The sequence below is a fragment of the Notamacropus eugenii genome, assembly GCF_028372415.1.
Source record: "Notamacropus eugenii isolate mMacEug1 chromosome 2 unlocalized genomic scaffold, mMacEug1.pri_v2 SUPER_2_unloc_1, whole genome shotgun sequence".
NCBI lineage: Eukaryota > Metazoa > Chordata > Mammalia > Diprotodontia > Macropodidae > Notamacropus > Notamacropus eugenii.
The window spans coordinates 207493-223474 of NW_027325092.1; the positions used below are offsets into that span (position 1 = coordinate 207493).

Genomic DNA, 15982 nt, shown 5'->3' on the forward strand with positions numbered 1-15982 from the left:
AGGATATATGTTTAGCAGGAAGACCACAGTTAGAGATGTAGATTTGTTGAGTCATTCCAATTAGAAATAATGTTTTCTTTTTTGTTCTATTCAGTATTTCTCAAGAATAACAAACCTGACAGTTGATTGTGTTCCCTGCTTCATATGAACTCCATTTCCCCTAGTTAAAATCAAACTCCTTAGCAATAGTAATTAAGTTCCAAATAGCTTACCTCCCAGAGAGCCACTTTTCATTTGTAATTAGCTATTTCAGTGACTTGATGGTGTAGATTTTGTGCACATATTGCATGATGCTTACTATTAGAAACAGGCTGGAGAATCCCACCCCAGATAATGTCAAAGCCCTTGCAGGTGACATGATAATCACTGCCTTATCAAGAGATGAGCTCATATAGTTTGCTTCTTTATAATTTGGCTCCAGTCATTGTGCTCCAGAGGCAGGCTGTCAGGTACCTCATTATGACAGCACCTAGGTTCTTATAACTTATATAACTTAGTTCCTCTAAGCCCCATTGGATATTAGTCTTCACCACTACGGCAAGGAGACCTGGAGGATTCAGTAAGTCACTCTTAATTCTTCAGGTTTTGAGATAGGGAAAGGTGAGAGTAGAGATCTGTAAGAAGCTCTTTTTTGCCTCATATTTTATTGTTACACATATATATCAATATATAATATACATATTCTTTTTCTTTTATTCTGCTTTTTTGTCTTTTCTTCATATTTTCCCATGTAATATCCATGTGGGAGTGATTATTAACAATGGAAATATATTATCTAAACTCCATTTATTTATTTTTTATATGTAGCCTCCATTTCTCTATAATATACACACAGGTATATATGAATATATTCATGTTTCTCTGCGTGTCCTCTCACATACTATATATTTTTCTCCCTTTTTTGCTACATTGTTTTTCTTTCTTTTATCTTTCTCTGTGTATTTGGCTATACCTTATTTTTTTTCAGTTTTTTCTACCCAGTGACGTTTTTTTCAGTCTTTATTTCTCTTACAGGGAAACAAGAGTATTATTTTTTGTCCATTTTAACTGTTTCCTTTTACTATTTGTCATGGAGTACTTTATTTCCTTTTTCTTTCTGTTCATTTTTTGCTGCATTTTTGCTTTAGTTTCTTTGACTCTTCTCTTTCTTTTCTCTCATTTGCCTGATGTCTCCACTCCTCTTACTTATAGAGCCCCCAAATATTACCTCGACCATACCAAGCTTCCTCAACTAATTTTTCTCCTTTCCTATTTGTAGTTTCTGTTTAATATTTTTTTTCTTATCTCTATATTCAGGGATTGACTACTTGATAACCTTTCTTTCCCTCCCCCCATCTGTGAAAAACAGTGTCTTCACATTGATCATTTCCAGTATGAGTTCTGTTCCATTTAACATGCCTCTTAAGACCCTTCCTAGAAAAAAAGAGACATTATTTGTCTTTTGAAAAAAACTGTAATTGCCTTTTCTTTAGCACAGGTCAGACTTTGCTTTCTCTTTAGGCAGAATGTGTGAAGATAAAATGAAATGATTACTGCTTTTTCCCGTTTAGGTCAGGATCACAGAGCAAGTTTTCAGTAGTTATGAAAAGAATCCAAGTTCTTTTACTCTTAGTATAGTTGTTTTATTCTAACCCTTATTTATAGAAGTTTAGATTATTTTAAAACTAACTATACAGTTTATAATATCTAAGATATTCAGAAATGTCTTCTTCCATCTCTTCATGCTTCACACAAAGAAAATTGGATATAAATCAGAAATACAGTGTGCTCTGAATTTTCATTATGTTTCTTTCCCAATTTACTCCACCACTTTTCAGGCTGAATTAATGATTGCTTGAAACGGAATTTGGGAATCACATATTAACTTGTACAGCATCTCTTGTGGAATTTTAGCTGTCAAATGTTCTGCTTCTGATGAAATTTTCGTCTCCCTAATATTGCTCTTTTCTTCTCTGAAAGATAGTAGTTGTTCTTATAATTTTTCCTTACTATGGAAACCTGTTACAGGCTCCATATATTTTCGTTGTTCATCTTTGTTTTATTAATCCATCTAGTTTATTACTACACATTTTTTTTCCTTTTCCTTTCTCCCATGATTCTTTTTTCTTCCCAGATAGTGCTCTCAATATAGTAGATACTTTAATCAATTCAATTTATTAATCAATTTTTCTAATGTTACTGTCGTTCCTGTACTAATCTTAGATACTGTTAAAAATCTCATGAAACAATAATTAGCTGAATGATTAAAAGGTCATGTTTTAGCATTTCTCTACCTCATTTTCCTACTGTTTCCTTTACTTATTCTTCTCTCCATGATTATTTTGTGTATTTCCTTTCCCTCTTGACCAATTTGTCTTATATTTTCTTGAATGATTTCCCTCTTTTCATCATTAATCCCTCTTCACAACAATCCTCCATCATTCTCTTCCTTCCTTTTATTCCTGAATTGTGAGTTTCTCCTTTTATTTTCCCCTTCTTCCTGTTCTCTTTGTTTTATCCACTTCTCTCACAGAAGATGCTCTATCCATCTGTTTGTTTTCAAATTAACAATTTATTTTTCATTAAATAGTCTAAATCTTGTTTCATGCCTTGAAAAGGGTTTCATTTTCAGATTAAAGGATAAGGAGCTTAATTTGGAGACAAAGTTTTGGGAACAAGTCTTGCTACTGTCATATCCTAGTTATGTAACCTTCAACAAATCACTCAGCCTCCAAATGTGCTAAGCAATCCCTTTCAGTACATTAGATATTCTAATTTACAAGTATAGAAGCGGTGGCCTTCTCCATGAAATTGGCAGTTTATACCTATCCTTATTATAATGTACTTTGTAGGAAAGATATAGTTGCTCATCCACACCATGACTTCCATGCCCTTGACTTCTCAATTCTCTCCCAAGAAATCATTCCTCCTCTAGCAACACCATCATCTCTTTACCATCTTAACCCCTTGAAGAACCAACTTAACTCTCTTCTGTTCTTTTCTCTTGAGTGCCTTGTCCCTTAGGTGGTCTCTGATATTGCTATCCCATGCCTTTACTGTACATTGCTCCTGAAGTCTGCTGCCTTCCTTCCTACCTACACACTCCTGAAGAAAACTGTGAAAAACGAAAGAAAATATGAGGAAACTGTGTTGATTAGGTCCATCATAAATTTGTTCAATAGTCTTAATTGGTCAATAGCCTCAAGTAGGCTTTCAATGCTGCATGGAAATACTTTAATCCTCCCTAATTAATTAATTCACTACCTCACTCACAATAGCAGCTTTTCTAAATATTTTTGTTCCTTTTTAATCTCCTTGTGATGCACCTTTCCCCTCCCCTCTCAGCTGAGATTTTTTTATATTTTACTGAAAAATTTGAAGTGATCCCTTCATACATCCCTCTACTATCTTTCTAATTTGATATTGCTTATATTTCTGCTAGTTCTTCACCTTTACCTCTGTTAATGAGGTTGCTCTTTCCATTTTATTTGCTTCAGAGGATTTCTCTTAATCGTTATAGTTTCTCACTTAAGTCTCTCCCTATCCACTGGCTATTTCTCTACTGTCTATAAATATATTTATGTCTACCCAATGAAGAAAAAAATTTACTCAGTGCACCCAAAAACTCTCTCTATCGTTCCCTTTTGTGGGTAAATGTATATCTTTTCCTTTCCTTTACATCTCTTTTTAGTCACTACAATATGACTTCTTACTTCAGCATACAATGAAATGTGCTTTACCCAAATTTATTAACAATTTCTTATTTGCCAAAATGAGGAGTATTTTCTTAATTCTTATCTTTCTTGACCTCTCTGCGGCCTTTGAAACTGTCAGTCATTTTCTTGATACATTCTTCAGTCCAAGTTTTCCAGAACCTAGCTCTTTTCTCAACAACTAATGACTACTTCATGGCTTTCTTTTGATAGATCTTCACTGAAATAATTCCCACTCACTTTGAGCAGTCTATATGACTCTGGCACTGTACTATATTCTCTGCTTCCTCTATATTGTTTCACATGATTATCCCATCAGCCTCCAGTGAGTCAATTAGCATCTGTAAGCTAAAGATTCTCATACCTAGTTATCCAAACCAATCCTCTCTCCTGACCTACAGTCTTCTATCTCTAATTGCTTTTTAGTGATTTCTAATTGGTTGTTCCATAGAACTCAACATAAATCAAAGCTGAACTTATTAAGCTTACATAAAATGTACCACTTTTTGTAACTTCTCTCTGACTTTTGGAGATAACACCAGTCTTCTAGGCAACCATGCCAGTCTCCTAAGTGTCATCCTCAGTGTCACACTTATCCTCACACTATGTGTCTAATCCGTGGTGAAATCCTTTAGATTTTAACTCTATAACGTCAGTTGTATATATACATATATATATATATATGTATGTGTGTGTGTGTGTGTGTGTGTGTGTATATATATATATATATATATATATTTCCTCTTTATTGTGTTACTGTTAACGTTTCATTTGGGCTTTCATCACTAGATGCCTGGATTATTGCAGTAGCCTTCTGGTTTGCTTCCCTACTTCAAACATCTCCCAACTTCAGTCCACACTGTAATTGGCTGTCAAAATGAACTTCTAAAGTCCAGATATGACGTTGTCATTTCTTTCCCCCACACTCAACAAAATCCACTGGCTTTCTATCATAAGGTCATTTAGTGCTCTTTATAGCATAGCCCATCTCAACTTACCAGTTTCTTAAAACTTGTACTTAACTTCCCCAGGCACACCAGGCCTCATGTTGTTTCTTGAATAAGACGTTGCATGTTCCAACTCTAGGCATTATCTGGTATATACCTTGCTTGCACACTGTATTTCACATAGCATTTCCCATTAGATTCTAAAGTTCTTGAGAGCATGGACTAGGTTTTCTTTTTTTGGTCCCCAACCCTTAGCACGTGGACACACAGTATGAATTTGAAAAGGTGTATTGACACACTAACAAAAGAGAAAAGGAGAATTTCACAGGTTCTGTTATTCTTATGACCACCCAACATAATTAAGAAATTGAAAATCTGAAAGGAAGCAGCATCCTTACAGGACTATTTCAAATGTTCAGTGTAGCATAAAAACACATAAAATGTAAGCTAAGTACCAATATAGGGAGAAATTTTTGTATACTAATTAGGTAATGCACTTCAGACCATTCCTTTGATCCTGAACTTTTGCAAAAAAGACTCAGGAAATGGTTTAGAATAGAGCAGTTCATATACATATATGCATATAATATATATATATATATATATAGTAAAACATTAATTAGTTAATTAAAATTAATTAAAAATTAAAAAGGTAATTACTTAAATAAAATAAAATGAATCACAATAAATAAAATCCAACTTTTTCTGTGAAGTTTAGTAAACCTCCTATTTGATTCAATGCCATTAGAACCACCTTCCTCAACTTCTCCAAAAGAAAATTAGCGTGATAGGTGCAATCAATATCACCAAAAGCACATTACTGACATTGAATGTTTTCAGGAGAGTATGGTGAAAACAAAAATCCAGAAGCAAGCATTTACCACAGCAAATAATTTGTAAATAATTATTAACCCTACAAGAATAGATAAAGTCTGGTGAGGAGAGCCTCAGATAGAAAAATAGAGAGACAAGCATGAGCAAAATGAGTAATATAAGAGAAAGAAATCCAATAACCTATTTTTTTTTTCTGTGGTGAGCTCTAAGTGTTGTAAAATTTAGAAACTATTACTAAAGTGGTCTTTCACATATTTTTTCATCAAGAAAATCTGTGATCCATTTTCAACTCTAAAGTCAGTATCTAATTCTTAATGGATGAATTCAGTGAAGTTTAAATGGTATGAAATGTACTTTGCTAGAAATGAAAAGAGCAATAGAGGGTATTGTACAGACCATTTCACTACTCTTCATTTTTGGTGACAGTTGTCAACTCACTTTATTACCCCTTATCTCAGATTCTTCATCTACAAAATTATGGGATTGGAGTACATGCTCTCTATGGTAATTTCCACTTCTACATATATGATTGTGTGAACTTTTAACATAGGACTCTATTGATCCTAAATATTTCACAGGCTGGAAGAAATAGGATATTATTGTAATGTTTGTGGACATCATACAACTCTACCACTTTACTGCTCAGATTATCTACTGCTTCCTTTTTTTAGGCTCTTCCATTAATTTTGGCATCACATCTCCTGAATCGTTGAAGAAAAATGGTATCTACTGAGCTGATCTTTGGTGTGGCATTCTTTTTTCAATGTGCCATTGGTTTTGTAGGGAATTCATTGTTGCTCATGCTCTATGTTATTATCTCTTTCAAAAAACCTCAACAGAAGAAGCCAATGGATTTGATTCTTGCTCATTTGACTTTGGCCAATATAGTAACACTTTTAACCAGAGGAATCCCAGAAATTATGTTTTGTTTTGGGATGAGACATTTTCTAGATGATGCAGGGTGTAAGGCACTCATGTACATTTACAGAGTTTCCCGTGGACTTTCCGTCTGCACAACAAGTCTTCTTAGTATGTTCCAGGCCCTCATCATCAGTCCTCACAACTCTGTGTGGTCAAGTATCAAAACTAGAATCCCCAAATACATTTTACATTATTTCTTTTCTTTCTGGGTCATCAACGCATTGATCTACATTAGTGTCATCAAAGTGACTGAAGCTACCAAAAACGTCACAGTTTCTAGATATCGTTATGTTTCACATATTTTCATAGTAAGATCAACAAGAAATGATAGTCATTTTACTGCTGCATTCACGTTTGGTATGATTTTTCATGACCTTATCTTTCACTTCCTTATGGGCTTGTCCAGTATCCACATGGTACTACTCCTCTGCAGACATAGCAAGCAAGTGCAGCACATTTACAGTAGCAGTCATTCCCCTAGATCCTTCCCTGAAGTCAAGGCCACACAGACTATCCTCTTGCTTGTGTTCTCTTTTGTATTATTCTACTGGCTCAACAACTGTCTTGCTGTACATGAAACTTTTAGTTCAGAAAAAGATGTTGAGTTGGACACTATCTCAAGTTTTTTTGGTGGATGTTTCCCTGCCCTCGCTCCCTTATTGCTTATTGACAGTGAGAGTCGCATTCCAAAACTTCAATGCATACCTGGAAAAGCACAAAGGTCTCCTAAGAATTTTCGGAATGGATTAGTCAACTAATGAATTTAATCTTCCCTCAACCACTCTATGAACTTCAGTGCTCCAATTCTGGAAATAACGTATAGTTCAACAGCTAGGAATTTTAAAAATATCACATGAAAATTTAGCATCATATATTCAAAATTGAAGTAAATTCCTTTCTTTTTCACCCGCCAGTGTGAGAATGATCATCAGGAACACTCAGATCCTTTTCTGTACATTCATATTAGATAAGTTTTGTCTTGGGTAAGTCATGTCACCATTAGTGGCCACATTATCTTTTTTTGTTATAAAATGAAACGCTTGGATGAAATACACAATGTCACTTCTATGGAGGCCACATGAATATTGTCTTAAGTGCATAGGAATTAATGTCTCATTATTGAGTTTGTTTCCTTGCTCTCATGAACATCTCTGAAAATAAGATGTCGAATTGCTTAGTAAATGCCAGCACTGTGGTAAGTCCAAAGGATACAAAGAAAGGAAAAAATATCATTTCTTAAGTTAAGCCTGGAAGACATTTAATTAACTACTGCATTATATGAAATAAATATTCAATGTAAAGAGGTGCAATCTCAGATGGAATGTATTAACAGTATGGTAGACTTAGGATGGTCTCTTCTAGAGATGGTGGGATTGCAGCTGAGTCCTGAGGGAGACAGAGTAGCCAGGAAGTAGAAGTAACAGGGAAGAGAATTTAAGTATAGGGGAAGAACCAGGGAAAAGAAAAATCACCTGAAAATGCAGTGTTTTGAGAAGGGAACAACAAGATACTTAGTGTCACTTGTTAGGGCAAAAGAGTAAAGATTTTTACAGTATGGAAAGATAAGAAGGGCTTAGGTTTTTAAGAGCCTTGAATGTCAATCACAAAATAATGAAGCTGATCCTGAAGGTGGTAGGGATGTAATGGGATCTATGGAAAACAAGGATTACATGATCAAAACTAAATTTTTGGACAATAAATTTGATAGCTGAGTCGATAATGGTCTGTTGTAGGGACAGCCTTGGGATAAGGAAGAAGTCATAGCCAGTAACAAAACAGACAGTAGACAGGGTGAGTTTGAGGAAAGTGAAAGAGGATGATAGAGGGTACGCTACATTAGAGAAGCAATTTTGAATGAGATCACTTGTGCATGTAGAGGGGATTACCTTAGGAAGGAAAAGGATTATGTTATTATGTGAGTCTAGCTTGAAGGAAGAGATACTGGGAAAAGGCATTTGAGCGATTTGTACTGAAGAGGAGGGAATATCTCAAAAGAGCATTCAGTATGGGGAAGAGGAAGGTCCACATGAGAAAGGGTGAAATGGCAAAGACAAGTATTAAAACAGGGCGAGGAAAAGGTGAAATCTCTATTCAGTTGTGGAACAATGTCCCTATGAAAAAATATGTGCCTGTGGAAGGAGATTCTTTAATAGAAGATTGGGACCTTCACAGTAGCATAATCCAGAAATAGAATGCCTAATATGTACTACCTCCGTGGATGTCTTCCTGCCTAAGTAGTAGTGAATTTAGAGCACTGGCAGGCAATTGACACCCCTAAAAAGGTGAGTGGACCTGAACCAGTAAAGGAGCTTTCACAGCATATAAGGCAAAATGATTATGGAAAAGGTAAGGGATGATAATGAACTGCATTATCACACAGTGACTTTTTTTTTTTTTTTTTACTATGGGATAATATTTCTATATTCTGTTTTCGAAATGGCAGGAACTGTTTAGGAGAGAAAACTGAAAACGGACAGCTTACAACCGTTAATTGTATAAAGAATGTCGAATGAAAATAAGGAATAAATAAGATATTCATTCTTCAAAGAATTAAAAGTCAAGAGCAGAAAAAAGAATAAGAATTAAAGAACTGAAGAGATAAAATAAATCCTGTTTGGAAAAAAAGCAAAGGAAATTAAAAAAAAAACTAATAAAATATGTTTTAGAGCTTGGAAGGAAGAATTTTATCTGATTGCTTAACAGAGAAAAAAGTGCAAAAAAACTAGTTAAAAGGGAAAAAATGAATTAATAAATTAACCAATAGTGCCTTACTAGAGAAAAGGATAACAAGGTTGCTATTGTGATGGAGAGACAGTCCATAAGAATAAAATTGCCTTTACATAGAGTAGGGAATATTTTGTGAATAAACAAATTACTTTCTTCAGAAAAGGAGAAGAAATAAAAAGCCTAACTCAGAGAAAGACACATTATTAGAAACAAATGGGACAACATAATTCTTACTCTTACACCATTAAATGTGCTTTCATTGAACAATTCAATAAAATGAAAAATGACACTTATTTAGAAAAGAAAATCCCACAATCTGCTGCTTTTGTAAGAAATACATTTCATAACAGACACATGCAAATAATCATGTGGGGTTAGAAGAAAGTTTATTCTATTTCAGGTTAATACAAAGACGCAGGAGTTGAAAGTATTCTATCAGGCAAAGCCAAAGCAAAAATGTACACATGAAGTTTATTTTTAATATATGCAGATTAAAGCAGTTTCAGGGAGATGGTAGGAAAGCAAGTCAACTGTGGAGCCAAAATTGTAAGATGGACAATCAGATGAGTCCAAGTTAAACCAGTGGCTACTTTACAAAAATCAGCCATGATGGCAGTGATTGCAAGTATGTGATAGTAAAAAGGCAGGTTATTCACAAAATGGGTGCTAATCCCTTTTTTTTACTTTATTTATTTTTTTTTTATTTTGTTTTTAACATTCATTTCCACAAGATTTCAGTACAAAATTTTCTCCCCATCTCTCCTCTCCCCCACCCCAAGACACCGTGCATTTTGATTATCCCTTCTCTCAATCTGCCCCCCCCTTCAATCACACCTCTCCCTTCCCTTATTCCTACCTTCTCAGTTTTCTTGTATGGCAGGATAGATTTCTATACCTGAATTTATTTCCCAGTTGCATGCAAAAAACAATTCTCAACATTCCTTCCTAAAACTTTGAGTTCCAACTTCGTTCCCTTCCTCCTCCCCCACCCATCCCAACTGAGAAGGTAAGCAATGCAATATAGGCTATATATGTGTAGTTATGTAAACGACTTTCATAATAGTCGTGTTGTGAAAGACTAATTATATTTCCCTTCATTCTATCCTGCCCCTCCCTCTGTTCTATTCTCTTTTTTGACCTTGTCCTTTCCCAAAAGTGCCCACTTCTAATTACTCCTTTCTCCCATTTGATAGCCCTTCTATCACCCCCCACACACCTCATTTATCCCCTTCTTCCCTACATTACTGTAGTGTAAGATAGATTTTCATACCAAATTGAGTGTGCATGTTATTCCTTCCTTACGGCACATGTGATGAAAGTAAGCATCACTTTTTCCCTCTCACCTCCCCACTTTTCCCCTTCATTGAAAAAACTTTTTCTTGCCTCTTTGATGAGAGATAATTTCCCTATTCCATTACTTCCTTTCTCTTCCTAACATATTTTTCTCCCATCCCTTAATTTTACCTTTTTTTAGATATTATCCCTTCCTATTCCACTCACCCTGTGCGCTCTGTCTATATGTATATAATCCCTCCAACTACCCAAATACTAAGAAAAGTCTCAAGAATTACAAATATGATCTTTCCATGCAGGAATGTAAGCAGTTCAACTTTAGTAAGTCCCTTATGATTTTTCTTTCCTGTTTACCTTTCCCTGAATCTCTTCTTTCTTGTGTTTGAAGGTCAAATTTTCTATTCAGCTTTGCTCTTTTCATCAAGAGTGCTTAAAAGTCCTCTGTTTCACTGAATGATCATTTTCTTTCTGGTGAAGTGTTATACTTAGCTTTGCTGTGTAGGTAATTCGTGATTTTAATCCTAGTTCCTTTGACTTTTGGAATATCATATTGCAAGCCCTTCCATCCCTCATGGTATTAGCTGCTAGATCTTGTGTTATCCTGATTGTATTTCCACAATACTCGAATTGCTTCTTTGTGACTGCTTGCAATATTTTCTCCTTGACCTGGAAACTCTGGAATCTTGGTACAATATTTCTAGGAATTTTATTTTCATATCTCTTTCAGAAAGTGATAGGTGGGATTCTTTCAATATTTTACCCTCTGATACTAGAATATCAGGGAAGTTTTCCTTGATAATTTCATGGAAGATGATGTCTAGGCTCTTTTTTTCATCATGACTTTCAGGTACTTCAGCAATTTTTTTAAATTGTCTTTCCTGGATCTATTTTCTAGCTCAGTTGTTTTTCCAATGAGATATTTCATATTGTTTACTTTGTTTTTCATTCTTTTGGTTTGGTTTTGTAATTTCTTTGTTCCTCATAAAGTCATTAACTTCCATCTGTTCCATTCTGATTTTTAAGAACTATTTTCTTCAGTGAGCTTTTGAACTTCCTTTTATATTTAGCTAATTCTGCTTTTTAAACATTCTTCCCCTTATTGGCGTTTTGTACCTCTTTTGCCTTTTGGGTTAGTCTAATCTTAAAGGTGTTATTTTCTTCAGCACTTTTTTGGGTGTTCTTTAGCAAGGTGTTGATGTGCTTTTCATGATTTTTTGCTTCTCTCTCATTTTTCTTCCCAATTTTTCCTCCACTTTTCTTACGTGATTGTCAAAACCCTCGTGGAGCTGTTCCATAACCTATGATCATTGCATATTTATTTTGGAGTTTTTTGGTATTGAAGCCTTAGGTTTTAAGGCTTCCTCTGATAGTATGCTTAGTTCTTCCCCATCCAAAGAGATTGAGGTAAATACTTGTTCACCAACAAAGTAACCCTGTATAGTCTTATTTTTTTTTCCCTTTTGGTGCATTTTCCCAGCCACTTACTTGATTTGTGAGTCCTTTGTCAAGTGGAGGGTATGCTCTAGAGAAAATAATTCTCAGTTCCTCCAAAGCAGCACAATCAAGGGAGAGGAGTTTACTCCTCTCCCGTCCTGCACTCTGCTCTGGGACCTACCACAAACTTTTCTGCCCAGTATCTGTGTGTAGAATTCCCTCTCCAGTGTCTCCACCAGCTCTACCAGGCCAGTGCACCTCCTCACTCCACGGCTGCCACTCAGGCCTGAGATCCAGATGAGTTGCTTGATTCCTCCAAGGTCTTTAGGTGCAGGACTCCAAAAGAGACTGCCCCTACTCTGGGCCTGGGGCTAAGGGAGGACCCTGATCCCTTCTCACCTAGGTGAAAGAGCTTTCTCACTGTCCTTTGAAGTTGTCTTTGGCTTTTTTGGGTTGCGCAGTCTGGGAACCCTAGCTGCTACCTGGGATTCAGTGCCCTGAAGCCTTCTCTGGTCTTTCCTTTCAGTCTTCCAGGGTCTCTTGGGCTGGAAATCTCTTTCACTATGTCGTTTTGTGGCTTCTACTGCTCTAGAATTTGTATAGAGTCATTTTTACAGGTATTTTATGGGCTATGGGAGCAGTTACAGAAGGTCCGTCTTTTCTCTCTGTCATTTTGGCTCTGACCCCCAGGGGGTGCTAATCTCAAGGAACAGGGAGAAGATATTTGGCATTCAATTTATTTCTTAATCATGAATAATAGGGTACTATGGCTACCCTTTTTCACCAATTACTATTATGAATCTTTCCTGGGGATTATTACTTTAATGCCCCAGGAGGGAGATGTGAATGTAGTAGTATATTTAAGAGACATTTCCTGTAACAATTGCTTTTTCTATTTGTCATATGAGTCAACATAAGTTAGTTTTAAGTCCATATGCCTTGGTTCCTTAGAGATGAGAAATTGAATACTCATAAATTGGAGCAAGTATATCTTAAAATATTATGATCTCACAGAGAAATATGGGTAAGGGAAAATAAGACAAAGAATATTAATACTTCTAAAGCCATATAAAGTATACATTCATGTACAGCATGTGTAATAACACACCTCATTTATGTGTATTTGAGCCTTTGGTAATGGACAAATGGTTATTTATATCTGCCAGGGTGACATTCCTAAAGCATAAGTTTGATTTTCTCACTCACCTGCTAAAACAAACTCATGAATAAAAAAATATCCAGTGAATGCTTTTTACCTCTGAGATCAAATAGAAATTCAAACCAAATAAAAAACAAATACAAAGTTCCATTCATACATAGCTCCTACCTAACTCACTTTCAAACATTCTATAATCAATATAGTATACAACCATACGTATCAGGTATTCTTATGGATACAGAAAAGTCAAACAATTCCAGTTCTCAAGGAGCTTAAATTCTTTCTGAGAAGACAAGAAATACTTATAAGGTATGTACAAAAGAAACACACAGGGTGATTTGATGGGTTGGAGATGAGCAAAAGGAAGGGCTGGAGCATCAGGAAACCCTTTCAATGAAGATGATGTTTCAGGCATATCTTGAAGGGAATGAAGCATTCGAAAAGGTGGATTTGGAGGTGATCAACATAGGCTTAGTGGAGAGACTGTGTAAAAGATATGAAAATGGGAAGTGAAATTCAGGATATGAAAGAAAGTTTGTGTTCCACTCTGACTATACAGTAGAAAGCATGAAATTTTGTAAAATGTAGCTAGGCTAGAAAAATAGGTTAGTACAGTGTTGTGAAGAACTTCTAAATGTCAGACTGTGGAGTGAATTTGAACTCCTAGGAATGAGATAATTACTGGGATCTTTTTGCTGATTTTATTATGCAACCTTCAATCTTCTGTCACTATGTACAAAATACCCTTCTCCTCCTTGCATGCAGTGTACTTTTTTCTCAGCTAGGTTTCTTAGAATCTCTTACTACATTCTATTATAGGGGCCATACCTTTCACTCTGGAATTCCAATTCATTCTGGACCTCCTAGATTGGACACCAGGTCCCCACCCACCTAGCACAGAGTAAATGTAATTACTATATACTGTTTCTCTTTTACCCAGGAACCCTAAGGGTATTACCTTTCCACGTTGATTTTTTTGGTTTTTTTTTTTCCTTTTATTAAAAGGGGCCCTCCCTTGAGCAACTACTTAAAGAGGCCTATTTATTGAATGGGTGTATCTTGCTCAAAGTGAGGCTCTAATACCACCTTAGCCTAAAATGGCCAAGGTCCCTGGTGGCATAGTAGGCTGTCTTCGGTTGTTCTGATGAATATCAGGCCACTGAACCCAGATGGATGTGGAGGAGAAAGTGAGGCTAGTTACTTTGAACAGTCTTCCTTCACTGAAATCAAAGTCAAGTGCAAGTCATGTCATCATCTTGATGCCTTGGTCCTCTTTGAGAACAAAGGACAAACACAACTTTTTCTTCAATTATATTTCTCAGAATCTCTCATTATCTTCTAATGCTTTCTGTGACATGAATCTTTTATTACTGCACACACTTAAACATTCTTCCCCCTTTACCCTACATTCCCTAAAATGTATTTAATTTTGAGTAAATTTTTATTAGTCTTAATATCCCTTGTCTTAACTCTCTTATAGAGTCACCCATTCCAACAAATAGCACATTTTAAATATCAAATATAAAGGAAGAAAGAATCAGCATGTCTAATCAATACATTGGAAAAGTTGAAAAAATGCAATTGGCAACACTGAGGGCCTCCAGTGTTCACAAAGGAGTTGGTTAGGAGTGTCTTCTTTTACCCTTCACCTGATCTTCTGCCTTCTCAATTTGCTTTAAAATCTCATCCTTATGAGCATGACCTATTTACTAGGATTTCCAGTCTCATTCTGCACACTCCCAAGTAGGACAAGTGTTCTCATGTGCTCTTAAGTGTCTCATCACTAGATGGAGACAGACAAGAGTTCCAGCACAAGGTCCTCATCATCCTTCACAGAAAACCTCTCTTTAACCACAGGAGTATTCACTGATAGTATCCACCTCCCATTATCAAAACAACACAACCCATTTTCCTAATCCCTTTGCAATTCCTTCCCCTAACTCTTCACCTACTCCTATGGAGGTCTCTTTCTTCCTGAGAGATCATAGGAGTCATCTTCAGCTTATTGCTTTCCCCTGACTTGAACAGGGCACATTAAATATTCCCATCTATCACCTTCCTTCCCTACTCCCTTCCACATGCCCTCCCATTTTGCAATTTAGTCCCAAAAGAACATTGATCCAGTAGTAGGAGGGTGCTCTCAAGTTCTGCACACCACATCATAGGTGTGCCTATGCATTATCATTTAAAATTGGTTTTCACTTTCACCTGGTCTCATTTTGTAAAGCTATAAAAGTCTCTTAACTCTTCTCAATTGTCACTCTGTTTCAGTTGCTATGCTTGGCTTCTATTTTTTTTTTAAATTTATCCATTTTCAGTTTTCAACATTCACTTCGACAACACTTTGAATTTCAAATTTTCTCCCCGTCGACCGTTCCCCCACCCCAGAACAGGATGTATTCTAGTTATTCTTTCCTGCAGACCGTCTCCCTTCTATCATACCCACTTCCCCCTTATCCCCTTCCCTTCTATTTTTCTTTAGAGTAAGATAGATTTCTATACCCCATTGCCTACACGTCTTATTTCTTAGCTGCACATAAAATCAATGTTTAATATTTATTTTTAAAGCTTTGAGTTCCACATTCTTTCCCTCCCCCTCCCTCATCTACCCTCATTGAGAAGGCCAGCAATTTGCTGTATGTTATACATGTGTAGTCATGCAAAACAATTCCATAATAGTCCTGTTTTGAAAGACTAACTATATTTCCCTCTATCCTGTCCCTCCCTCCATTTATTTTATTCTGTCCTTTGACATGTCCCTCTACGAAAATGTGTGCTTCCAATTACCCCTTACCTTAACCTGCAGTCCCTTCTGTTATCTCCCCTCTCTTATTCCCTTACAACCTGTCTTTCTGCAAGGTAAGATAAGCTTCCATACACAGCTGAGTGTGAATTATTCCCTCCTGAAAACAAATCCAATGAAAGAAAGGCTCTCTTATTTCCTCTCATCTTCTCTTTCTTCCCCTCCATTGGTA

General features: G+C 36.0%; 1 protein-coding gene across 1 annotated transcript; it reads left to right on the forward strand.

The window, feature by feature from the left end:
- The first annotated feature begins 6192 nt into the window (after positions 1–6192).
- Positions 6193–7152, forward strand: LOC140516900 (olfactory receptor class A-like protein 1). Its single transcript, XM_072627751.1, has one exon. The coding sequence runs from the start codon at positions 6193–6195 to the stop codon at positions 7150–7152; it is 960 nt and encodes a 319-aa protein (XP_072483852.1).
- Positions 7153–15982: the final 8830 nt, after the last annotated feature.

Excerpts from the sequence above, each read along its gene's own strand:
- LOC140516900 (XM_072627751.1), top strand. The coding sequence starts at position 6,193 with ATGGTATCTACTGAGCTGATCTTTGGTGTGGCATTCTTTTTTCAATGT.